The 25,048-nt window shown below is 57.5% G+C and overlaps 1 protein-coding gene across 1 annotated transcript; it reads left to right on the forward strand.

The window, feature by feature from the left end:
- Positions 1 to 1,025: 1,025 nt before the first annotated feature.
- PDGFB (platelet derived growth factor subunit B) lies at positions 1,026 to 22,140 on the forward strand. The gene is made up of 7 exons (XM_025399502.1): positions 1,026 to 2,166; positions 10,067 to 10,163; positions 12,400 to 12,489; positions 14,108 to 14,313; positions 15,706 to 15,850; positions 19,965 to 20,115; positions 20,496 to 22,140. The coding sequence occupies exons 1-6, from the start codon at positions 2,104 to 2,106 to the stop codon at positions 20,087 to 20,089; spliced, it is 726 nt and encodes a 241-aa protein (XP_025255287.1). The 5' UTR covers positions 1,026 to 2,103; the 3' UTR covers positions 20,090 to 20,115; positions 20,496 to 22,140.
- Positions 22,141 to 25,048: the final 2,908 nt, after the last annotated feature.

Genomic DNA, 25,048 nt, shown 5'->3' on the forward strand with positions numbered 1-25,048 from the left:
CTCCTCTGTTCCACCCTGTCCAGGTCCAAGACAGTTTATGAAGACAGAGCAGGTGTGACTCTCTCAGCGTGCTCCTGTGTGAGAAGCAGGCTGACGCCCCAAAGGGAAGGGCAGATAACAGAGACAGTGCAAGCGGAGGACATAAGGGTGCCTCAAAGCCCGGAGGCTGGGTGATGCAGGAGCCTGCGTGTCCCGAGGGGGGTGCTGGGCCCAGTGTGAGTACGTGTGACTGTGACTGAGACAGTGTGACTGCTGAAGGCAGGGACATAGCAGCTCCCTGACTGGGGGCGGAAGGCGTTAACTGTGTGAAGGCTGGTTGTGGGTGGGTGGGCTCTGGGCCTCGAACCCGGGGGCTGAGGGAGATAGTAAACAGCAGGGTGACTGACGGGAGGATCATGTTGGTAGCCCTGCGAAGATGCTGCAGGGCTGTGGGGGTTTGTGTGACTTTGCAGTTCAACAAATTCAAATTCAGCCAACGCTGGCAGGGCCTGTTGTGCCAGGCAACCAGCTAGGAGGAGGAGACTCGGACCCAGCTTGCAGCTGAAGGGCGCTGGCTGCCAGATTCACCTTGTGGTGCCTTCCCTTGCTGGCACTGAGTCCTTACAATAGTCCCATCCCCAGGTTGAGGCTAGATGGAGGGGCACAGAGGGAAGTGACTTGCCCAAGGTGACCCAAGCTCCCGAGTGCCAGGGCAGGATCTGAATTCAGACTCTCAGGCTGCAGAGCCTCAGTCCCTCCCCGCCATGCCTGTGCCAGGGTGGAAATGTCTGGTCCTGGAGGGGAGCTTGGACTCCTGGCCTTGGCTCTGGAGACATCCCCCTAGACCACGTGGGCTCCTAACCTGTCCATGGTCACTGTGCTGAGGGGCGGGACGGTGGGTCGCCCCTAGTTCTTCTTTCCCCGGGGCCAGATTCATGGACTGAGGGGTTGCTCGGCTCTCAGAGACCCCCTAAGCGCCCCGCCCTGGCCCCAAGCCCTCCCCCCGCTCCCGCCCCCCCCCTCCTGGCGCTGACTCCGGGCCAGAAGAGGAAAGGCTGTCTCCACCCACCTCTCGCACTCTCCCTTCTCCTTTATAAAGGCCGGAACAGCTGAAAGGGTGGCAACTTCTCCTCCTGCAGCCGGGAGCGGCCCGCCTGCCTCCCCGCGCGCCCGCAGCCTCCCCCGCTGCCTCCCTAGGGCTCCCCTCCGGCCGCCAGCGCCCATTTTTCATTCCCCAGATAGAGATACTTTGCGCGCACACACATACATACACGCGCAAAAAGGGGAAAAAAAAAAAAAAGCCCACCCTCCAGCCTCGCTGCAAAGAGAAAACCGGAGCAGCCGCAGCTTGCAGCTCGCAGCCCGCAGAGGACGCCCAGAGCCGCGAGCGGGCGGGCAGACGGACCGACGGACTCGCGCCGCGTCCACCTGTCGGCCGGGCCCGGCCGAGCGCGCAGCGGGCACGCCGCGCGCGCGGAGCAGCCGTGCCCGCCGCCCGGGCCCCGCGCCAGGGCGCACACGCTCCCGCCCCCCCACCCGGCCCGGGCGGGAGTTTGCACCTCTCCCTGCCCGGGTGCTCGAGCCGCCGTTGCAAAGCCAACTTTGGAAAAAGTTTTTTTGGGGAGACTTGGGCCTTGAGGTGCCCAGCTCTGCGCTTTCCGATTTTTGGGGCCTTTCCAGAAAATGTTGCAAAAAAGCTAAGCCGGCGGGCAGAGGAAAACGCCTTTAGCCGGCGAGTGAAGACGAACCATCGACTGCCGTGTTCCTTTTCCTCTTGGAGGTTGGAGTCCCCTGGGCGCCCCCACACGGCTAGACGCCTCGGCTGGTTCGCGACGCAGCCCCCCGGCCGTGGATGCTCACTCGGGCTCGGGATCCGCCCAGGTAGCGGCCTCGGACCCAGGTCCTGCGCCCAGGTCCTCCCCTGCCCCCCAGCGACGGAGCCGGGGCCGGGAGCGGCGGCGCCCGGGGGCCATGCGGGTGAGCCGCGGCTGCAGAGGCCTGAGCGCCTGATCGCCGCGGACCCGAGCCGAGCCCACCCCCCTCCCCAGCCCCCCACCCTGGCCGCGGGGGCGGCGCGCTCGGTCTACGCGTCTGGGGCCCCGCGGGGCCGGGCCCGGAGTCGGCATGAATCGCTGCTGGGCGCTCTTCCTGTCTCTCTGCTGCTACCTGCGTCTGGTCAGCGCCGAGGTGAGTTGCCACGGCGGCTGGGGCTGGTTCTTCATTCATTACCTTCGCCCCCACCTTCTGACCGCCCCCTCCTCTCCCTGCAGTGAACTTTGGATCCCTGCAGCCCGCGAGCCTGACGCCGGGCGCTGGGTGACCTCCTCGGGCTGGGAGAGAGGTCCGGGGGTGACAGGCTCTAAGGCAAGGCAACAGCGGTGGTTTTCTTTCCAACCGGCCGGCGAACCTGGCTCCCTAAGCCGTTCCGTGTCGGGGGAGGGTGTGTGTGGCCCTGTCCCCCACCCTTTGGGAACCCGAGAACAAGCCCCTTCCCAGCCGGGGGAGAGGGGATGGGGTGGCGCCCAGGGTGCAGAAGGCAGCGCGTCCTCCCGAGCCCACTTCGGCGTCAGTCTCGGCTTAGGCTCTGTCCTGCCATCGGCGTGCCCAGGAGGTGCAAGCTTGAGCACCGGTGCCATCCACGCCGACCTTTGGCGGGACTCGGGTCCCACCCTGGCTCCCGGTCGGGGTCCGGGTGGACGCCCTCCGTCATGCGCAGGGCATGCCCGGCCCCAGAGCACTGTCTGGAAGCAGCTTGTGTCTCGGGCGCGGGGGTTGGGGTGGGAGTAACAGGGCTCAGAGAGAGAGAGAGAGAGAGGGAGAGAGAGAGAGATAGGGACGCAGGTAGGTTTCGGGCACTCGGGTAGGGGGAGGACTGGGGGCTCTGAAGGAATCCAGCCCCCTGGATGGTGTGTGCCTGAGGCCTTGCCGTACCTGTGCCCGCGCCCTGCGAGAGGAAGCACCTCTCTCCCCCGCATGCAGGGTGCGGAGCGCGCCGCCTGCAAAAGCCTAGCTGCACGGGAGATGGGGTATAAAAACATATGCGGGAGCGCTGGGGTCGGAGCCGTCCCCATCCCTCTCAGCCTCACGTAGCCGTGAGTTGGCAAGTCTACCCGGAATCCAGGTGGGAAAGGGGGCGGGGCGGGAGGACGCGCGCGGTGGAGAGGAGGAGAGGGCAGCGTGCCTGGGTCCCGTCCCACCTCCGCCGGGCTGCGGCCGGGAGTCCGCACCTCGCCCGCACCTTGCCGGCTCCCGGGGAGGGTCGGCCCCTGCGGCCTCCAGCCAGGCGCAGGAAGGAGGCAGCGGTGGCGAAGGGGTTAAGGCGGAGGGCTCGGAGGCCGCGGCCTGGCCTTGGGCCGCCGCCAGCGCAGGTTGTTTTGACCACGGAGTAGCCGTCGCCGTCTCCTTTTGTTCTCGGGACTCCTCGAGGGCCGCAGGCCGCCCGCCCAGGGGCCCCGCCCTTCCGCGGCCGCCCCCCGCGGTCCGCACCCGGGAGGGAGGACGCGGGGCTCGGCCTGGCCGCCTGCAGGCCCCTCCCGACGCCCCCTCCCCGCCTCTCCCGCAGCCCCCCGGGCCGCGGCCAGCTGTTGGGGAGGGGGTGGCCGGCCGGCCCCAGCTGCCGCCTCGCCTCGCCTTGGGACCTGGGGGCTGGGCCCGGTGCCAGGGCGTCCTGGGAACGGCGGCGCCCCGTGGCTGCTCTCCGCAGCCCACCCCGCCCGGGCCCCCGACTGGCTCACTCACCCCACGCATGCACACTCCTGGCCGGAGGCGATGCTGCGCTCCGGCGGGCGGGCGCGCAGAGCGACGGGCACGCACTACCGCGGCCGGGTCGCGCGCCCGCCGCCGCCTCGCCTGTGCACACGCGGGACACACGCGCGCGCACCGCACACAAACGCACGCACAGCCCCTGCACGCGCGGCCTGAGCACACGTGCGCGCACACCCACGCACGTACACAGGCACGCACGGGCCCCCGTGCACCCAGCGCCTGGTGCTCGCCCCCGCGCAACAGGTGGGCTCTCCGTGGGCCCTGGCACCTCACCACCTCTGTAACGGCCCCATTTCCTTCCTGGCGTCCTGTGAGGGAGGGAGAACCTCCCATCAGCTCCACAGCACCCACTTTTTTTTTTTTGCCTTGTCAGGTCAGCCTGACGCCCCTCAAACCTTACCCATCTGTGACTACTTTTTTTCAACCACCTCCGCGTGGTGGAAAATGGTGGTGATGTGACTCTGAGGGGCACTGAGGTGTCCAGACCGATTTCGCCTCCCCATAAGCCTTCATTTGAACCTGCAAGACTGGAGGGACCTGGCGTGTGCAGCCGCGGAGGAGGCTCCCACCCCTGGCTGTTGCATTCTCTTGACTGATCCCAGCGTGCCCCGGAGAGGCTGACAGCTGGATGTTCCCCCAGCCTCCCCTTACCATTTCCAGCTTCGTCCAGCACCTCCTCCTCCTTTCCCACAGCTCCACGGGCTCGTGTATCTGGGGTGGAGGCTGTGGCACAGAAACTGCCTTTCTCCTCACTTTAGTCACAGCATTCTTGAACACATGGCCACAGGCGCGATGTATGTGGCACTTTGCAGTTTATGAAGCACTTTGCTGCTAAGCCTGAGTGAGCCTGAGGCTGGCCCTGGGGCAGGGGACCTGCATGGGGATGGGACCTCGGTGGGGGGTCAGTCCAGGAAGGAGCTGTAATGGCCAGTACTGGGAGAGTCAGGGCAGGCCTGCTGGTGGAGGTGGCCTTGGAGTTGGCCACGTCCTGGTCGTGCTTGGACTAAGCTTTCAGCAGAGGGCAGGCAGTCCTGAGGCAGGGCTGGGCGGAGGGCCTGCCGAGGCCTCTGAGGTGCCATCTCCACCAGCTGAGCTGGCTTCCAGGAGGGCGAGTCCCACTGTCACGTGACGCATCTGGCCTCAGCACCCATCTTCCGGGAAAGAGTGAAGGGCCCCACAGCGCTTTGCCGTCTAGCTTCCTCTGGGTTTGCTAATGGCCCTAGGGAGCAGGGGACCAACTGCTGGAACCCCAGAACCCTGGAGGTGTGCAAGGGCAGGTCACACAGAATTTGAAGGATCTGGCGCAAGAGCCAGGAAGAGAGAGAGAGTGTGTGTGTGTGCGTGTGTGTGTGTGTGTGTGTGTGTCTGTCTGTCAGAGAGAGAGAGAGACACTGATTGAGCAGGAATGGTGAATGTTTACACGGGCCTCATAAGTACCTCTCCACGTCTTGTCTTCCCCTCCCCGCATTGAGGAGCCTCTTCTGTGACAACTCTTCCTATGTTCTGGTTTATTTCATTGTTTATTACCTGCTTTCTCCACTGGAGTGTCAACCCCATTAGAGAGCTTTCCTCCTGGTCCCCACTGTTAGAACAGTGCCCAGAGCCCTGTGGACAATCGGTAACTATTTGTGCAAAGAACAGTGAGTGTTGGGTTGGTATGGAGGACAGGACCTGGCCCCCTAGTTGCTCCATGGCCCCACTGACTCCTCGGTTCGCTCTGCTCCGAGGGCAGCCCTCCTTTTCAGCCCTCCGGTATGCATCAGTCTTTCAAGGCCCCCCATCTTGAGGGAGAAGCCTGTCTATCTCTCCTCTATCTTGGGACTTGGGCTACCAGGATTAGACAGGACAGAGAAGAAACAGAAAGAAAATCAGACTGCAAAGGTTCTGTGTATTATAAATGGCTGGACTGGTTCCTCTCTTCCTGCTTTAATTTTCCTCTGCTTCTGCAAGAGGTGGGGAGGCCAGGGTGCTGGGCCCACGTGAAGGAGCAGAGGCTGAGTGGGAGGGTCCCAGGAGCAATAAGGAAGGGGAATGCTAGGTGGGAAACACTGGTTCTAATGGCTTCTGTGGTTTGCCCGGAGAGGGCTTCTTCAAAGGGGTTGGTTGGCTTTGGCATTCGATCTAAATAAGGCCTGCGACTCTCAGGCAGGCAGGCTCTGGGAGGCCTCATCAGCTTCTTCCTCTGCCAGCCACAGACAACGCCCCTGGTTGCTTGGACCTGTGTGTCCCTCGGTGGGAACGGCAGGCAGTCCGGGGAGTGTGTATCTGTGTGTGTGTGCTGGGCCCACGAGGAGGGTGGGGTTCAAGCCCCTTTGATCTGCCAGCCTGGCTGGGAGCAGATCACTCACCTGGCCTCACGCTCGCTCGTGCCCTTCCTACCTGCTGCAGCTGGCGCTGGGGGCGGGGTCGGAGGAGGCTGTTTACCTTGGCTCCCATGGCTGGCTTTGCCCCAGCTCCCTCCTTGCCACGCCCTCACTCTGCCAGAAACCCCGGGCCTGAGATCTGGGGCAGCGTCTTCAGGGTGCCAGGCCTCCTTTCCCATCTCTGAAGTGAGCTGCCTACCTGGAGGCCTGCAGAACCTGTGCCCAGGAAAACCAGGCTCCAGACAGCTCACCTTCCCATACCAAGAAGAGCCTGTGACTCTGAACCCGTGCTCATGCTCGTCATCCTCAGAGCATTGCATCCTGGAGCTGAGCACATGCTGAGTGTCCCCCCACCCTCACCCACCCCCAGCCCCGGAAGGGCCCTGCCAGCCCACACGGCCCCAGGCTCTGCCAGTGTGGAGGTAGGGTACCATTTCCTGTGGCCCAGCACAGGGGATAATGCAAAGTCACGCACTCTTTCATTGGCGGGCAGCTCTCCACCCACTCCTTGTCATCCTCAAAAATGTCCTGTGCTGCTGGCCCTGAGCACGTGTGTTACTTGCTGCTGCCCACAAAGGAGCCATCCGGAAAGAATTAATGATGATGACAGTGACAACTCATTAAGCACCCATTATCTGCTGGCAGCTCTGCTCTGTGCAATTATGCCTCCCAGTAACCCCGGGCGAGGTATTATTAGCCCCATTTAAAAGATGAAGAAGCCGAGGTTTTAGATGGTGACAAGATTCCAAGAATCCAGGTTGCGCTGGCATCTGGAGCCCTTGCTCTTTCCTCTGCTACAGGGTTTCTTAGCCTCTGCCCTCCTGACATTTGGGAAGGCTGTCCTGTGCCCTGAAGGTTGGTGAGCGGCATTCCGGCCTCCACCCACTTAGATGCAGTGCACACCCCAAGTTGTGGCCACCAGCAGTGCCTTCGTACATTGCCACTGTCCCGTGGGGGCCCAGTCGGCTCTGGTTGAGAGCCTCTGACGTGGGACATGCTGCAGAGTAAAGAGCCAACACCAACCTTATGTGATGCTGAGGGCCAGCGGCCTCAGAGCACAGGAGAGAGAGGCTGAGATGCCCCATGGTGGGCTGGAACGGGTGGGCATTCTGGAGCCTGGGAACGACCCAGCTCTGCCACTTGCTGCTTGTCTGGACCTGTTGCTGCTTGTTTAATTTTTTCTAAGCCTCATTGTTCTCATCTGGAGGATGGGGATACAAGTACTGCCAGCCTCTTAGGATTGGTAGTTTATACGGTGTTTTTCTCAGCGTGTGGCTTGTAGCTGGCATTCATAGATGTTAGTTGTGGTATTATTACCAAATCCAGGGGCTTATGGGAGTTCTGGGCATCTAGTGGCCACATTACCAGAAGCATCTGCAGGGATGGCCTCCCCGCTCAGATTAAAAGGGACTCTAGGAGCTCCTTTGCCTAGGGTCGGGGAAGAATATGCCAGGTGGCTCTCCTGGTAGAGGAGGTGGGCGAATCATACTGGACAGAACCTGGAGAAGGGTAGATTCCTTCATGCATTTGACCAGTATTTACTGAGGACCTACTGTGTGCCTCTCCCTCCTCCTCAGACCCTATCCTGGGCTCTTTCGCACTCAGCCTTGGAGGGTCTGTTTGTTTCTGTAAAGATGTCATCTCCTATGTGTCATGTGCCTGGGTCTGTTCAGGGGTCCGCCTCCTCTGCTGTGGCTGGCAGCTGCAGCCGGCTCTCCAGTGGGCAGGGAGAGCTTGGCACAAGCACTAAGTGCCATTTGCTACTAGGCCTTTGGGCCCCTCCCCTGGGAGGTGAATTGAATCTTTACCCCACAAACACTTCTTGTTTTCCTTCTGCCAGTGATCCAGGGAGGCCTGGCTGGGCACCCGGCTTTGGCGTTTTCTCTGCCCCTTCTAACACCTCCTGGCTGAATTAGAACTGAATTGAATGTTCTTCAAGCTCCTCGAGTCACAGATGAGAGCCAGGGCCATAGGGGCAGTGACCAGCCGAGGTCACACGGCAGTTGGTCCATAGGCGTGGGATCCGGCTCCCTGGCCTGCCAGTTCTGGGTTTGACAGAACTCTCAGGGGAAGCGGCTCTCGCTGGTGTTCACTGGAGACCAAGCCCTCTGTTCTGTGGGTTGGATACTTTGTCAACATTTGGAGAGCACCAGAGGCGTGGTCTCTCTTCTGAGGTGGAAGGAATGAACTTGCTTGAGGGCGGGAGGAGGCAGAGCCCGGAGGATATGGGGGCTGAAAGTGAGGGACAGCGGGGCCCATACCCTCCTCTGTCTCGCATGTGCAGCCACTGGCTGCCCGGAAATTGAAGGAAAGACCGTAGTTCTCAGCCAAGCCCTGCAACCTTTTTTTCCTAGAGTTGCCCAGCAGCCCTTAGGCATTGGGCGGGGTTGCCACTCCATGTTCAAACAAAGACATGGAGACTCAGGGGTTTCAGGGAATGATGTAGCTTTAAAAGTGGTCACCCCCACCCCCCACCCTAAGTCTTCTAGCTCCTGGATCATGTGGGTGGCCAGAGTTGGTCATGGCCGAACCCCTGGAGGTGTTCCTAGACTTCATGATAAGCTGGAGGAAACAGAGTTTTTGGGGAGGGCCCTTTGAGGCTGGCCACAGGGCTGAGACGACCTCTTCTCCTTTCCTTCACTCCCCCTCCGCCATCAGGCAGTGAGAAAGCAGCATCCCTTTTGTGAAGGTAGCCTGCACCGAGCCCCTCCGAGCCCCCCGACCTTCGGCTCCAGGAGTGTGGAGTGAACCAAGAAGGGCCGGAAGTCCTCCCTTCTTGATCCAGGGAAACTGAGGCAGAGAGTGGTTTAACCCAAGGTTCTATAGTAGTATGCCAAGCCTATTGGCGCCCTCTCCAGAGCTGTCTGTCCAGACCATGCAGCCCGAGTGCCTGTGCCTGCACCTGTGTGTTTGCACGCCTAGAAGTCCGGTCCCAGCCTTTGAACATGCAGCGACATCTTAGCAATTTTCTTTGCTTCTCAGTGGCTGGTGGTCTGGATTGTGATTCCCAGTCTCCTATCTGCCCTCGCCTCTTTCTTGGGATCTCTGGCATCAGCCCCTTGGGTCTCCTGGAACGGTGGGGGACGTGGCTGTGACTTTCCTACGGGGCTGCTCTTGTGTCATTGTGGGACCTGCGGTTTCCCTGGAGGAAGCCCGGCTCCGAATGAGGCCTGTTGAAGTGCTTATCAAGTTTCGAGTGTGTTTGGCAACAGGCCAAAGGGGCTCTAAAAATAGGGTTTGGTTGGGCACAGGGCACGGGTAAGCTTTCAGGTTTCCCGGCCGTATCTGAGGATTCCCTTTTTGCCTCTTTCGAGTGAGAGACTTCATAGATACCACTAGGACCTGGGGCCTCCTGAGACCATCAGACGCTGCATGCATTTATTAAGCACCTCTTGGACCCAGGAGCCTGGGAGTACAGGCTCTGTCATCCCAAAGGCATGGGTTCGAATGCAGCTTTTGCCAATAATTGAGCCTGTCTTCGAGCCTTTGTTTTCCCCTCTGTAAAATGGGGGTTAGTTTGGCCATGGGAAATGCTGGCTGTCTTCAGCTGTCTTCAACAGATGTGCAGCGAGACTCAGAGAGAAATCAGATTTGATGTCTTCCCGGAACTTGTAGTTTGGTCGGGGAGACAGACATAGACAGGCAGGTCCAACTCAAAGCAAGCTGGGCTTCCTGTTGGGGGTTGAGGGTGCAGGGAGTGCGCTTGGTCTCAGAGGCTTTGGCAGGCCCCGATATATTGAAGGAAAGACCCTAGTTCTCAGCCAAACCCTGCAACCATCTTTTACAGGCCCCGAGGCCTTTGTGCTCCTGATCATCAGGCCTGGATCCTGCCTTTCCATCTCCCTGTGACCTCAGAGCTTTCTGCAGGAGAAAGCGAGAAAGCATGTGGTGGGGGAGATAGCCATGCTGGAAAGCCCCCACTCCCAGCTCACTCAGCCCTTTTGGTGTCTGCCCGGCAGGGGGACCCCATTCCCGAGGAGCTCTATGAGATGCTGAGTGACCACTCGATCCGCTCCTTCGATGATCTCCAGCGCCTGCTGCACGGAGACCCCGGAGGTAAATGGAATCCTCGCCCCGCGCTCCGGCCGTCCGAGGAGACTCTAAGGGAGCTGGGAGGGGCAGGACAGGAGACATCCCTCTTCCTTGACTTCTGGGCAACTGGAGGCCCATGGCAGCCCAGAGAGAGCCCAGCCACACCCATCCAGGGCAGGGCCGAGTCAGCAGGCGGGTTGGTACCTGGGACTTGGGGTGTGGCAGGAGAAGCACCCACGTGTGGCTCCGGCTTGGTGCCGAGGGTGGGGTGCCGGGAGGAGGGAGGGCGGGGAGAAGGTGCCCAGGTCATCTGCCGAGTATGTCTCCAGGTGTGGGCCCAGCCAGGGAGGATGGCACTGGAGGAGTCATCTCCCCGCCCCTCTGGCTAGGGGCCCGGTCTGTGAGGTCCCCTGGGGACACCTGGCCTCGACCAGCAGGCAGCCCTGCCCGTGCCCCAGAGCTCACTCAGCAAATGGGCACGTGCTCGGTGGCACACACGTGGCAGGGCTGGCGGGCTGGATTGACAATGTATTTATAAACGCTGTCTTCAGAGCAAATTCCATTCTATTCTAACCTCTGGCCTGTTCCCTGGAGCCCTGGTCAGCGGCCCCCCTGCACCCCCAGGTCCCCTTCCCTCTGGGGTTCTGTCTCTTTGTCACTTTGTAATCCTTGCCCAGACGCTATCTACGGGGGAACAGCATTTCCTGCCTTTGTTTCCTCTCCCCGTTGGGCCCCTGGCTCCCTCTCAAAAGCATTCCCAGGCCCTTTCAATCCTGCCTGTGCTGGGGGGCGGTGAGGCAGGCAGGAGGGGGACCCAGCTGGGCCCACCTATTGTTCGCCAGGGCCCCCACCCGACGTCTCCCACAACCCCCACCCTATGCCCGACTGGCCGTCCCTGGCCACACACAATGGGGCAACTTCCAAATTTAGCCTTTCTACCATTTATTTCCAAGCCTTTATGCCCCCACCCTCAGACGGCCCCTCCACACCCCTGGTGGGGGTCGGGATCTTGGAGATGAGGCTTTCAATAGCAGGCCTGTTTCAAGGCAACCATGTGGCTATTTTTTCCTAATCAACTTAACCTTTCCACAAAGCGCATCTTTTCCCCATCTCCTCCCCACCAGGGACATTCCAGAGATGGCAGGGAGAAAGGAAAGGAGCCAGAGGGACAGATAGGCTCGTTGACGTAGGGGCTGTCAGGCTGGACGGAAGCGGACTAGTCATCAGACTCCCTGCAGTACCCGGGACGGACAGGCGGCAGGCGCCTTTGTCTTGGATGGGGCCAGTGGGTCGGGGCAGAACTGGAGCCATGGGGTGCTGTGTGGAGGTGGCAGGAGCGTGTTCCCAATGCCTGTTAGTTTATTTGTGGCTCGTCACCCATGAAATAGACAGAAGGGTCTGTCCACACTTTAACATCCAGCTCAGAGGCCTCCCTCAGCCCTCACTTCCCAGCAGCCAACCTCTGGCCATGGGCTCTGGAAAGGACCCATGTCTCCAAGGAGTGCTGATGGGACTGAGATGGTGCCCAGCCCGGAAAAGGGAGCTGTCATTTGTTACCAGAAGAATCAACAGACGGCTGGGGACAGAGGTGGGGCAACAGGTTAGAGACGGGGAGGGAGACAGATGCAGATACGTGTGAGGGGCCCGGAGCTGGAGAGACCAGGCCCTAGAAGGGTGTGTGGCAGGGACTCCCCACCACCAGCAGGCCCAACTCCCACCCCTCTTCTCCTCTTCTCTGTCTTCAGCTCCCACCCCCGTCCCTCTCCCTCCCTCCCTTGCTCCCGCCTGCCCAGCACCGCCATTGTCCAGGGCTCCAGAGGGGCTGTGTTCAGGGCATGCGGTCCCCCTGGGGCTTCTGGGAATTTCTCCATTCAGCACTTCCTATGGGAACGCTGGGTGGAGGGGCACTGGAAACTGGCCTTCAGTGCCCCAGGTCCTAGCCCCGCCCTGGAGGCCGAGGAGGGTTCATTTACAGTAGCAAAGGGGAAGGGTTATTTTTAACTCCACTGACATGGGTTCTGGCCAAAAATGTGGCTAAAGAGCCAGGGATGCAATCAGGGTCCTGGGCCTGTGGCTGTCCTGGGGGCTGCTTGGAGGGTCCGTGCTCAGGGCCAGGACCTGTGCATCTATGGGGGCGGGAAGGAGGGTCTGTTCTCTGGAGTCGGGGGAGGCAAACCTCCTGCCTGCCCAGAGACCCCGGCGGAGGGAGCCCCTGCCCGAGGTCGGGCCGCCTTGTGTCTGACTGCGCCTTCTCCTGCAGAGGAAGATGGGGCCGAGTTGGACCTGAACATGACCCGCTCCCACTCTGGAGGCGAGCTGGAGAGTCTGGCTCGTGGAAGAAGGAGCTTGGGTAAGACTGAGGCACGCAACAGGGGTCCTTCAAATTAGGATGGGGGCCAGGGAAAGAGAATGGGGGCGGGCAGCCAGTCGGAGGGCTCTGAGGGTCCTCTTACAACTCCCTTTCCCCCCACATTCAGGGCTGAGTGAACTGAGAGAGTAAAACCATCCTTAAATGCCTGTGTTGAGTCATCACACCCCTTCGCCCCCACACTATCTGTTTTCTAAATATAGTGCTGCAAAGCTCATTCGTTCCTTATTTCAATCCTGGAGGTAGATATTATTAACCCCATTTCACAGAATTGGAAACTGGGGCCCAGAGAGGGTAAAAAAGTAGGCGAGGTCACACCGCTAGGAAGCAGTAGGGCTGAGATCCCAACCTGCTCCTGTCACTTGAGCCCAGCGTGGTCTCTGATGGGCTATGGGACTCACCTGTAGCGAAGGGCAGCAGCCTAGGCTGGTAGAACTTGAGCAAAGCCTGGAACTGCCTCCTGCTCCCTTGCGGAGACCTAAAGGAGACTGTAGATCATTAGGTCCCAGAGAAACCCTCCCAGGTGAGGCAAATGTCCGCTCAAACCCCTCCTCCTCTTTGACACCTGGAGTCCCCAAAACACTGCAGTTAGAGGCTGGGGGAACCTATGGATAAGAGTCAGGTGGCCTGGGCTGGGCACGTTGCCTTATGCCTGTAATCCCAGCACTTTGGGAGGCCAAGGCGGGCGGATCACGAGTTCAAGAGATCGAGACCATCCTGACCAACATGGTGAAACCCCATCTCTACTAAAAATACAAAAATTAGCTGGGCGTGGTGGCGTGTGCCTGTAGTCCCTGCTACTTGGGGGGCTGAAGCAGGAGAATTGCTTGAACCCGGGAGATGGAGGTTGCAGTGAGCCAAGACTGTGCCACTGCACTCCAGCCTGGCGACAGAGCAAGACTCTGTCTCACGAAAAAAAAAAAAAAAAGAAAAAAGTCACGTGGCCTGAGTTCCACCCCGCCCCCCCCACAATCTATGAATGTGGGCGGGATATTCAGCTCTCAGAGCCGCCTGTCCTCTGTGTGTGGATAGCGGCCGGTAGCCTCAGTGCTTGCTGTAGGCCAGGCTTACTCACTTTACACCTTAGATCCACATGGGAGGGAGGTGCTGTTCCTATCCCACTTCATAGAGGAGGAAGCTGAGGCTTTGAAAGCAGTGGTGATAAAAGAAGCCATGACACCGTAAGACAGCAGTGCATGCATGGTTTCAAGATAATATGGTACCCGCATAATGACCACAAGCCCATAAATGTGTAAAATCATAAAGAAGAATAAAATAATTATGTGCCAGCAGAGGGAAGCGGACATTTACTAAGCATTTACAACATGCCCCACACTCTGAATTTTCTCACTTGAAACCTACAGTGGTTCTTGGGTATAGATCTCATTGTCCCATTTTGCAGATGGAGAAATGGGGGCTTAGAGCGGCTCAGCCACCTGCCCAAGTCCTGTCGCTAATAACAGTCAGGACTTGAAACCTGAACCCTGGGGTTGAAAGATATGAGAAAGAGCAGTCCCAGGGGCACTGGCTGAGCTCCCCTGCCAGGCAGGGGGACTCTGGGCAGGCCCACGCTCCTGACCCAGGTTCCCTCTCCTCCCAGGTTCCCTGACCGTTGCTGAGCCAGCCATGATCGCCGAGTGCAAGACTCGCACCGAGGTGTTCGAGATCTCCCGGCGCCTCATAGACCGCACCAATGCCAACTTCCTGGTGTGGCCGCCCTGCGTGGAGGTGCAGCGCTGCTCTGGCTGCTGCAACAACCGCAACGTGCAGTGCCGCCCCACCCAGGTGCAGCTGCGGCCCGTCCAGGTGCGTAGGCTCCGCAGGCCCCCGAGGCTGGTCCCTGTGGTGGGTGGAGGCCACCCTTCTGAGGCTCATACCTGACCAGGCTTCCTTGACTGGGCAGAGTGGTATGTTGAAGGACATTCCTGATTTGTCCCTTGGCTCTGTCTACGGGGGCCCACTCTTGGGAAGCTCTTCCTGGGCAGGTGGACTAAGGCCGACCATAAATCCTCTAAGGTGGCCCAGGCCACTGTAGCCAAAAGCCACAGACAGACACCCCAGGCTGGGCGAGGTGTGGAGTCAACTTGAAATAGGGATGTCACCTCCTTTACGAGGACAAAATCGCAGAACGTCCCTTGAAGAGACATATCCGCAAATATTTGCCTGACATTCAGAGTGTTCTGGGCAGCTGCTCAGGTTCCCCTAAAGCTCTCCCTATTCAGGGCTCTCTTGAGAAAGGCTCGGTGAGTGCCCCTGCATCTTTGACACCTGCTTGTCTCTCTTTGACAAGCTGTGTCTTTAATAAGGAGGGTGCAGAGAGGCCCACCAGGTGATAGACACCGCAGAGCTGGGACAGGTCGCCCTACAACAGTGGAATGCTGACCCTGGCTTTCTTTGGGGGGGCGGGGGATACATACACTGGACTCAGGGAAAATTCTAGAGTAGAGGCTATCTCAGGGAGCACCCTGGTCTCACCCTGGTGAGGGCAGAATCAGAGAAGCCGCTGCTTCTGCTTCTTGTGGAAAGATTCCTGCACGCTCCAGGCCAGCCTCGCCCACAGGCTGGGCAGTGCGCACTTCCCTAGCTCAGCACCGGCCCTTGCCTGATGCTCTGCCTGCTTAGCCGCACTTCCTTCTCCTGCCACCAGCCCGTGGCCTCTCCTCCTGCCCACCTTCCCTCCCTGGCTTGGGCCCCGCGCCTGAGACTACGAATGTCACTCCACCCCACTGCCCACTCTCGTGGTATCTCCTGTCCTCAATGCTTCCAGCTCTATGGATGGACACCTGACATCTGAGCTCCCCGTTCCCACCTCCCTCCTAGATGAAGCCTCCCCCCACTTCCTTCCAGACAACCATCTCCCGCCTCTGGCGCAGCCCTGACCTTGGCTGGCGCTCCGGGAATGAGTGTACCGCAGGCCCTAGCTCAACCCGGAAATGCCTTTCTGGCTCTCCCTCTCTGGGGGCACTGAGGGGGGCCCCAGGTCAGGAGGGCTTGTTTTGATGGAAAAGCTACGAGAAGGGCAGAGGTCAAGGTCCTGCTATTGTTTGGGCCAAAGCGTTTGCCCCACAGCCTACTCTCCGGGCTTTCGAGGAAAGATTGCTGCAGGGGACACTGGGGTGGGAAGCGCAGGCTGTTCGGGCTTCCCGGGCTCCTGGCTGTGTGGCCTCTACAGAGGCATTTTGTGGCTCTGTCCTCCAGGTGAGAAAGATCGAGATTGTGCGGAAGAAGCCAATCTTTAAGAAGGCCACGGTGACGCTGGAGGACCACCTGGCATGCAAGTGTGAGACAGTGGCGGCTGCACGGCCTGTGACCCGAAGCCCGGGGGGTTCCCAGGAGCAGCGAGGTAACCACCTTTCCAGGTTCAGCCCTCAGCCCCCTTCCCCTGCAGCAGCTGGGAGCAGGGGCCGGTCTTAAAAATGGAGATGGGATCAGGCCCACCCCCGGTTCAATTCTTGGGAGGCTTTCTTTCCATCTTGCTGAGAACAAGCCAGATTCCTCCCTTGCCTGAGAGCCCTACATGAGGATTAGCCCCTGGCTGGCCCTCTGGTCTCTGCCAACCAGTACCCTTCACCTGTGCCAGCCCTGCCAGGCAGGCCTCTTTCAGTAACCAAATGAGTTTCTGCCTCAGGGCTTTAGCACACACTGCTGTGGCTGGAGGACACTTCTCCCAGCTCTCTACAAGCCTAGCTCCTTCTCTTCATTAGAGTCTCAGCTCAGAAGTCACCTCCTCCTAGACGTCTGCCCTGACCACCCCATCCAGAGTAGCCCCATTTCCAGTCTTGCTACCACAGCCCCCTGCTTTGTTGGATGTGGGGATGGGATGGTGGAAGGAATCTGGGCCTGGATGAGAGAAAGCTCCATGCCCATCAACTTCAGACACTGGGCAGCTCGTCCTGGGGATGAGAAATAAAGCTAATTTCTCGTACCCTTGAGCAGGGGAACTAGGGCCAGTGGGGAGAAGCCACTGGAGAGAGAGAGCTCCATATGCAGAACAGCTAGCTGGTGATCAGTCAGGGGTACGAGACGGCATTGGCAGCATTGTGAGGCAGTGAAACCCCGTCTCTACAAAAAATACAAAAATTAGCCAGGCATAGTGGCACACACCTGTAGTCCCAGCTACTTAGGAGGCTGAGGTGGGAGGATCGCTTGAGGCTGGGATGTCGAGGCTACAGTGAGCCGTGATGGCACCACTGTACTCCAGCCTGGGCAACAGAGCAAGACCCTGCCTTTAAAAAAAAAAAATGATTAATATGATTAGATGAGCGTTAAAAAAAATCATGTGAGTGATAGTTCTTTTTCAGTAACTTTCTATTGTTAGGGACAGGACAATCTTTTCATTCTCATTTCTGATTAACAAGACCGTGAAGACAGAGCCGTTTCTTGACCTCTGGGTCTTATTCCCAGAGCTGAGCTGAGTGGCTGGGATGCCCTGGAAAGGCTGATCATATGACAGCTTCAAACTGACGTGTTATAAATTATTGAGTTAACATGGAGGATGATTTCTCTATTAAGGGAAATATATATATATATATATTTTTTTTTTTGAGACAGTCTCACCCTGTTGCCCAGGCTGAAGTGCAGTGGTGCAATCTTGGCTCACTGCAACCTCTACCTCCTGGGTTCAAGCAGTTCTCCTGCCTTAGCCTCCCGATTAGCTGGAATTACAGGCACCTGCCACTACACCTGGCTAATTTTTGTATTTTTAGTAGAAACGGGATTTCGCCATGTTGGCCAGGCTGGTCTGGAACTCCTGACCTCAAGTGATCCACCTGCCTCGGCCTCCCAAAGTGCTGGGATTACAGGTGTGAGCCACCACGCCCAGCCTCTTTCTTTTTTAAGAGACAGGATCTCTCTCCATCACCTAGGCTGCAGTGCAATGGCATGATCATAGCTCACTGAAGCCTTGAACTCCTTCCTGGGCTCAAGCGAGCCTCCCTCCTCAGCCTCCCAAGTAGCTGGGATTACAGGCATGTGCCACCACGTCCAGCTAATATTTTAAATTTTTGTAGAGATGGGGTCTTGATTTGTTGCTCAGGCTGGTCTCTAACTCCTGGGTTCAAGTGATCCTCCCACCTCAGCCTCCCAAGGTGCTGGGATTACAGGCATTGAGCTACCACGCCTGGCTTTCTTTATGTTTAGAATGAGTTACTTCATGTATTTGTTTCACATAATTTTCTAAACCAGTTTCTTGGGAGGCGCATTATACCAGTGAAACGTAGATGACGTAAAGTCCCATCATTTTAGTTCCGGTATTTTGGTTGAGTATGATGGTGTTTCTGTCACCTGTCCATGGGCCTGGCTAAGGCTTAGTGGCTCTTTGTGATACTGTGGTCAGTGTCAGACCTCCTGGGCTCAGATCTGCGTGCTGTCACTCGAGCTGTGTGGTGACCTTGTGCTTGCCTGGGCTTGGTATAGCCCGGTGTCCTGCTGATGGCCCAGGCTCTGGTGAAGAAAATCCCTGGGCCCTTCAGTGGCCCTCCTGGTGTCTTCTGTCTGAGGGTATCTGAAGCCCATGCAAGTCCCTGAACTGCCAGAAAATCTGCCCATTTGCAGAGATGGGACAGCTGCCTCGTGGGAGCTGGTGTCTGTAAGGTGGGAGGTCAGGTGTCAGATCCCGGCAGGCTGGGAGAGCTCAAAAGGCTCCCAGGAAAAGGCTGGCCTTGAGCTCAGCAGACACAGCTGTCCCTGCCAAGACAGCCACCTGGGAACCCAGGAGGGAGATAAGTGTATAAGAGCTCCCCTTGACTGAGGCTCACGGACATTGTCGTTTGTGCTGAGTGGTTGGAGGTGTACACTCTGGAGGCAGATCCCTGAGTTCAAATCCCAGTCTCTCTGCTTCAGTTTCCTCATCTGTAAAGTGTGGGTAACAGCACCTGCCGGTAACAGCACCTGCCGTGAAGGGAAATGAGCATAGAGCAGCACCAGGTGCATGGTAAACACTAGCTGGGGAGTTTCTGGCCATTTCCATGTATTGTCTCCTAACGCTAGGAGGCCAGGGCTGCTGTCTTCTCTGCTTTAAAGATGTGGAAATCGGCAGGGCACGGTGGCTCACGCCTGTAATCCCAGCACTCTGGGAGGCGAAGGCAGATGGATTACTTGAGGTCAGGAGTTCCAGACCAGCCTGGCTGACATGGTGAAACCCCACCTCTACTAAAAATACAAAAATTAACTGGGTGTCATGGCACAGGCCTGTAATCCCAGCTACTCGGGAGGCTGAGGCAGGAGAATCACTTGAACCTGGGAGGTGGAGGTTGCAGTGAGCTGAGATTGCGCCACTGCACTCCAACCTGGGCAACAGAGTGAGACTCTGTCTTAAAAACAAATAAATAAAGATGTGGAAATCAAGGCACAGGGTGTTTAAGTGACTTGCTCCAATGTCCACAATACATGGGAAAGCTCAGATTTGAGCCCTGGTGAGTCAGATCCACAGCCTGAGTTGTGGCCCATCCATCCCACTCTACTGCTTCTCAGAGTGGCAAGGGGCAGGTAGGTGACAGGCACAACTGACCCAAAGGCCCAGCTTCATGGTGGGAGTGTGATTCTGGCCCAGAGCCCAGTGACCTCCCTACCATGTGACCAGATGAGGCTGAGAGGTTGGGGGGAAACCTCAATAGTAGGTCAAGCTAAGGAAAATAAGAAAAAAAAGTGAGTTGTAGCAGCTGCCAAGTGCTGACTACTTCATACTTGGAGCTTTTTATTATCTCTCCCAGGTCTGGGGGTTGACTGGGCTCAGTTGGGCGGTTCTGTTGGCCTGTCTACTGGTTGCAGTCAGCTGGCAGCCTGGGCTGTGGTCATCTGGAGGCTCAACAGGGACAGCTGGGCCTATTTTCCTCTCCCTGTAGTCCAGGGCCTCTGGCTCTGTGGGGAGAGCCAGTCCCTACCTGGCCTCTCCATGTGGCCTCTCCAGCAGGGTAGCCAGACCTGTTATGTGGCGGCCCAGGGCCCCCCAAAGCGTGAAGGTGAGAGCTTCCGAGCCTTCTTAAGGCCTCTGCCTGGAACTGGCACAGCACCACTTCTGCCTCTTGTTGGTTAAATAGCTCCAACTCCAGGCGAGATTCAAGGGGCAGGGAAATAAACTCTACTGGTCTGTGGGCAGTGACAAAGAACTTGAAGCCATATTTAATCTACCTGGCTCTGTGTCCGGTACTGTGCAAAGAGCTTTGCCAGCGTACTGTCATTTACTCCTCCCACCAGTCCTATGAGGTGGGCAGTCTTATTACCCCCATTCCACAGATGGAGGCGCCGAGGCTCAGAGAGGTTCAGTCATTGTTCCGAAGGCATGTACAGCTGGTGAGCAGTGGAGTTGGGATCCAAACCCAGGACCCTGGCCCAGATTCCCCTCTTGTCCCTTTCCTGAGTCCAGAAGACCTCAGGAGGTCCGCGGCAGGCCTTGGTCAGTCGGGAGAGACCACCCCAGTGGTCCACATGCTCACGAGGTCTTTCTTTTTCTTATGCAGCCAAAACGCCCCAAACTCGGGTGACCATTCGGACGGTGCGAGTCCGCCGGCCCCCCAAGGGCAAGCACCGGAAATTCAAGCACACGCATGACAAGACGGCACTGAAGGAGACCCTCGGAGCCTAGGGGCATCGGCAGGAGAGTGTGGGCAGGTGAGGGCCGGGCGGGGAAACTGAGGCCCAGAACCCTGTGTTTCCTTCTCCGTGGCCTGTGGATGGGGTCAGGGGAAAGGATTTTTCTATACAAAATCCAGCCTCTGAGCCTTGGTCCTCTCTGCTCAGTTATCAGCTGGGGCAGGGTGGGTGGTGGGCTTTGGAGACCCCAGCCCAGCTGTGTCCCAGCACGCCCTAAGAGAATGGGAGGTCTAAATCTCAATCTTCCCAGCCCCTCAATGCCCCAGCCCTGAGCACTGCTGGAAATCAGGGGTAGCTAGTTGTCCCCAGCTCCCTGCCCCTGGCATGGAGGACATATGAATGTGGGATGGACCCTCTAGGTTGTCTCTGACCCCCCTGTCTCTCTGCTTGTCCTGCAGGGTTATTTAATATGGTATTTGCTGTATTGCCCCCATGGGGTCCTTGGAGTGATAATATTGTTTCCCTCGTCCGTCTGTCTCGATGCCTGATTCGGACGGCCAATGGTGCTTTCCCCCACCCCTCCACGTGTCCGTCCACCCTTCCATCAGCGGGTCTCCTCCCAGCGGCCTCCGGTGTCTTGCCCAGCAGCTCAAGAAGAAAAAGAAGGACTGAACTCCATCGCTGTCTTCTTCGCCTGACTCCAAGAACTTGGGATAAGAGTGTGAGAGAGACTGACGGAGTCACTGGGGGAAACGGGCTCCTTCCCCTGCACCTGGCCTGGGCCACACCCGAGCGCTGTGGACTGGCCTGAGGAGCCCTGCACATGGCCCTGAGGACCTCTCAGCGTAGCCTGCCTGGTCCCTGGACCCCTGGCCAGCTCTGAGGGGAGACACCTCCAGGCAGGCCAGGCTACCTCGGACTCCGTGGCTAAGACCACAGACGGGCGCACAGACTGGAGAAAACCCCCCCCACAGTGCCCAAACACCAGTCACCTCGTCTCCCTGGTGCCTCTGTACGCAGTGGCTTCTTTTCGTTTTCGTTTTGAAGACGTGGACTCCTCTAGGTGGGTGTGGCCAGCACACCAAGTGGCTGGGTGCCCTCTCAGGTGGGTTAGAGACGGAGTTTGTGGTTGAGGTGGCTGTAGATGGTGACTTGAGCATCCCCTGCCTCCTGCCACCTGTTCCTCCCTGCACTCCACTCTGATTCACCTCTTCCTCTGGTTCCTTTCATCTTTCTACCTCCACCCTACATCTTCCTCTTGTCCTGGCCCTTCAGTCTGCTCCACCAAGGGGCTCTTGAACCCCTTATTAAGGCCCCAGATGATCCCAGTCACTCCTCTCTAGGGCAGAAGACTAGAGGCCAGGGCAGCGAGGGACCTGCTCATCATTTTCCACCCCAGCTAAGACTGCCATGTAAGGTTGTGCAGGGTATGCACTGCACAAAGACATTGTATGCAGGGAGCACTGTTCACATCATAGATAAAGCTGATTTGTGTATTTATTATGACAATTTCTGGCAGATGTAGGTAAAGAGGAAAAGGATCCTTTTCCTAATTCACACAAAGATTCCTCGTGGACTGGCCATGCCCCTGATGCAGCCTGTGGCTTGGAGTGGCCAAACAGGAGGGAGACTGTGGTAGGGGCCGGGAGGCAACACTGCTGTCCACATGACCTCCATTTCCCAGAGTCCTCTGCTCCAGCAACTGCCCTTCCAGGTGGGTGTGGGACACCCGGGAGAAGGTCTCCAAGGGAGGGTGCAGCCCTCTTGCCCGCACCCCTCCCTGCTTGCACACTTCCCCATCTTTGATCCTTCTAAGCTCCGCCTCTGGTGGCTCCTCCTAGGAAACCAGCTTGTGGGCTGGGAACTGGGGAGAGAAGGGAAGAGATCCCCAAGACCCCCTAGGGGTGGGGTCTGAGCTCCCACCTCCCTTCCCACCTACTGCACTTTCCCCCTTCCCACCTTCCAAAACCTGCTTCCTTCAGTTTGTAAAGTCGGTGATTATATTTTTGGGGGCTTTCCTTTTATTTTTTAAATGTAAAATTTATTTATATTCCGTATTTAAAGTTGTAAAAAAAAAATAACCACAAAACAAAACCAAATGAATCTGCCGGAGGTCTGTCTGTTGGCATCATGTGTGACAATTAACCTTTCTGCCTTGGCAGGATGTGCCGACAGCTTGCGGCGTGTTCCTCTCACTCTGGGAGCCTCAGGCGCGATCGCACACACTGGCGCGCACACACACACACACACACACACACCCCCATGCTCACACATGCGTGCACATACACGCAGGCCCGTGGCTTCGGGGAGGCCTCAGTCCAGTGGGAGGGAAGAGACACACAGGCCACTCTGTCGGTCTTGGTCCTGACGCAGTCCTGACACGTGGACTTGTGCCTGTCTCTGGCAGTGACCAGAGATGGGTTTCTGCAGCCTGAGGGTTTCCATAGAGGAAGTGGATCCTCCGCATCGTGGGGTGGGCTGGCTGTGGGGAGGGAACAGCCACTGTGGGGAACACTGGAGGAAGTCCCAGAGGGGATGTGGGATTTAGAAGGAAACAGTGGAAAGCCGGGTCTGGGGTCTGGTCTCGGCTTAGCCCTTAGCCAGCTGTGTGGCCTTGGGCAAGTCACAGACTCACTCCGGCCAGAGAGGATGAGGAAAGGTGCGTGGGCTCCAAGCTCCTGTGTTCTGCGCTTTCTCTTGCTTATGAAGACTTGGGTACCAGCTCATAAAAAAGAGGCTAAATGTAGTCTAGGTCCCACCTGCAGCGTGGATTGGGGCTAAGAGGGACCCAGAAACTAAAGATCTGGGTGCTCATAAGGGCAATCTAAAACTAAAACCATTTTGCCCCCCGAAGTAGTGAGCCCCGTGTCACTGGAAGTGTGTAAGCGAAAATGGGAACAATGTGGCTGAGGTTAGACTGAATAACATTCGGGCTCCCAGCAATTGATTGATCAATGGACTGATTCATTCCTTCACTCACTCACTTTCTTGAACCTCTGACATGTGCCTGTTACGGCCAGGAGCTTTTATAGTCATTTGATTTGAATTCATCCTGGGGTTCCTAGTCCAGCCCTTGAGGAAGTAGAGTCCACCCATGGTGGTAGTGGGCCGTGTAGATCCGAGGGATCTGTTTACCTGGCAGCTCCTACCCCTGCCTGCCCAATCCTGACTGGGGCCCTTCCTTCTCCGCTAAATCCCCAGTGTTCTCAGTTTCCAGGGCACAAGAGAAGGATCTGGCTGGGAGGAGGAAGAGACAGCTCCACCGGGAGATGGACATCAGAGGTCAGCTGGAGAGCCCAGCGCGTGCAGCATCCTGGCAGCTACCAACAGCTGGTCTGTGCCATGGATCGCTGTAGGCACTTCCCAGGCAGAGCTGTCTGAATCTTTCCCCATTTCCTGGGTGCCGTCCCATGCAGCAGCCCAGCAGAGTCTGTGGGCCTTCCAGGGGCCCGGTGGGTTTTCTCAAGGTCTTAAAGTTGCCAGGCTAAAATGGCATTCTTCCAGAAATCCCTTTGCTGGAGACAAAGCATTCTTTTCTTCATGCCTTTCCACTGCACTGTTGGCTGTAATACAGATGTGATGTCTGGTGCTCAAGCAGCCATATTGAGCCATGAGGTGAAAACCAAATGCTGAGGATTGTGGGGCAAGATGGAAGGCAGCGTCCCCAATGCCTGGGCTGCCTCGTTCAGGAGCTTTCACGGAAGAAAGAAAGAAACTTCTTTCTGTTTGAGCTACTCTGGTTTTGGGTTTTCTGTCCCTTGCAACTGAACCTAATCCTAATAGATAGCCCTGTTTACTTTGGGAGAGAGAGGACATGGCTGCTGGTTTGGTCCTTTTCTCTCCTACCCGCCTTAGGCACTCAGTTTCACCTTGTGAACTCTTAGGAACTCTCCTCTGTTCACTCAGATCCTCATCTCCCCAAGGTGTCTTCTTGGTCCCAGCCTGCAGCCTTCGACCAGAGCATAGAGCCGTAGCTTTCTTTGGACAGCATCTGCTCCTTTTGTAAAATAATAAAATATGAAACATTTACTGCTAATAAAGTAAACTATCTGTGAACTCCTAGTACACATAAGACTGTTTTTGAGGCATGAAGGAGATAACAGGACAGTGACAGCACGCAGGCTTAGGGAGGGCACGCAGCAGATGGTGGCTGGGTCCATGCTCCACCCTCTCCTCCTCTGCTGACACCATGTCTGGTGTGTTTCCAGTATTTTAAAGTGTCACCCCAGGAACCCCAGAACTCCAACACCTGTCCATGTACCTGGGTGACAGCCTTGACCCAGCCACATTATTACTGCATGATCCTGGGGAAGTCCCTGCTTCTCCCTAATCTCAGAGGAGCTGTGACTCACCCCTATGCTGCCTTCAGGTATCCATGCAAGTGACACCCATCCTGTCCAACCTGCCCCTGCCCCTAGCCCCGCTTTCTCGCTCTGCTCTGTTGATCTCCGTAGCATCTGGCCTCATCTGGCTCACTCCACGTGTACATCTCTCCACATCCCCTTCTCCACTCCCCGTGGAAACTCCACCTGGAGTTACCTTGTCCACTACTCTGTCCTCAGAGCCTAGAACAGTGCCTGGCACCTACTAGGCACTCAAAGCCTGTCAAATGAAGGAACAAACAAATCTGTTATGGAGCAATCAAGTATGTTGGCTCCAAGTCACAGCCTGCCTGGCTGGTCATCACACGCACTCTGGTGTGGCTGGAAAATGCAGACTCTGAGTGTGTCACTAATTACAGATAAAATATTTCAACTTCTTGGCAAGCTCCACACTTAGAACACCCTCTTTCTTCATTGGAAAATCCTGGAGGGTTGGGATCATGTTTAATTCACCTTCTAAGTCTATCTAGCCATTATCTCTCTCCATGTCTATACTTCTTCATCTACCCACCTGTCCATTCACCTACCTGCCCACCCACCCATCTGACCATCCACCCACCCACTCACCCACCCATATGCCCATTCATCCATCCATCCATCCATCCATCCATCCATCCATCCATCCATCC

Source organism: Theropithecus gelada, chromosome 10 (assembly GCF_003255815.1).
Source record: "Theropithecus gelada isolate Dixy chromosome 10, Tgel_1.0, whole genome shotgun sequence".
Taxonomy (NCBI): domain Eukaryota; kingdom Metazoa; phylum Chordata; class Mammalia; order Primates; family Cercopithecidae; genus Theropithecus; species Theropithecus gelada.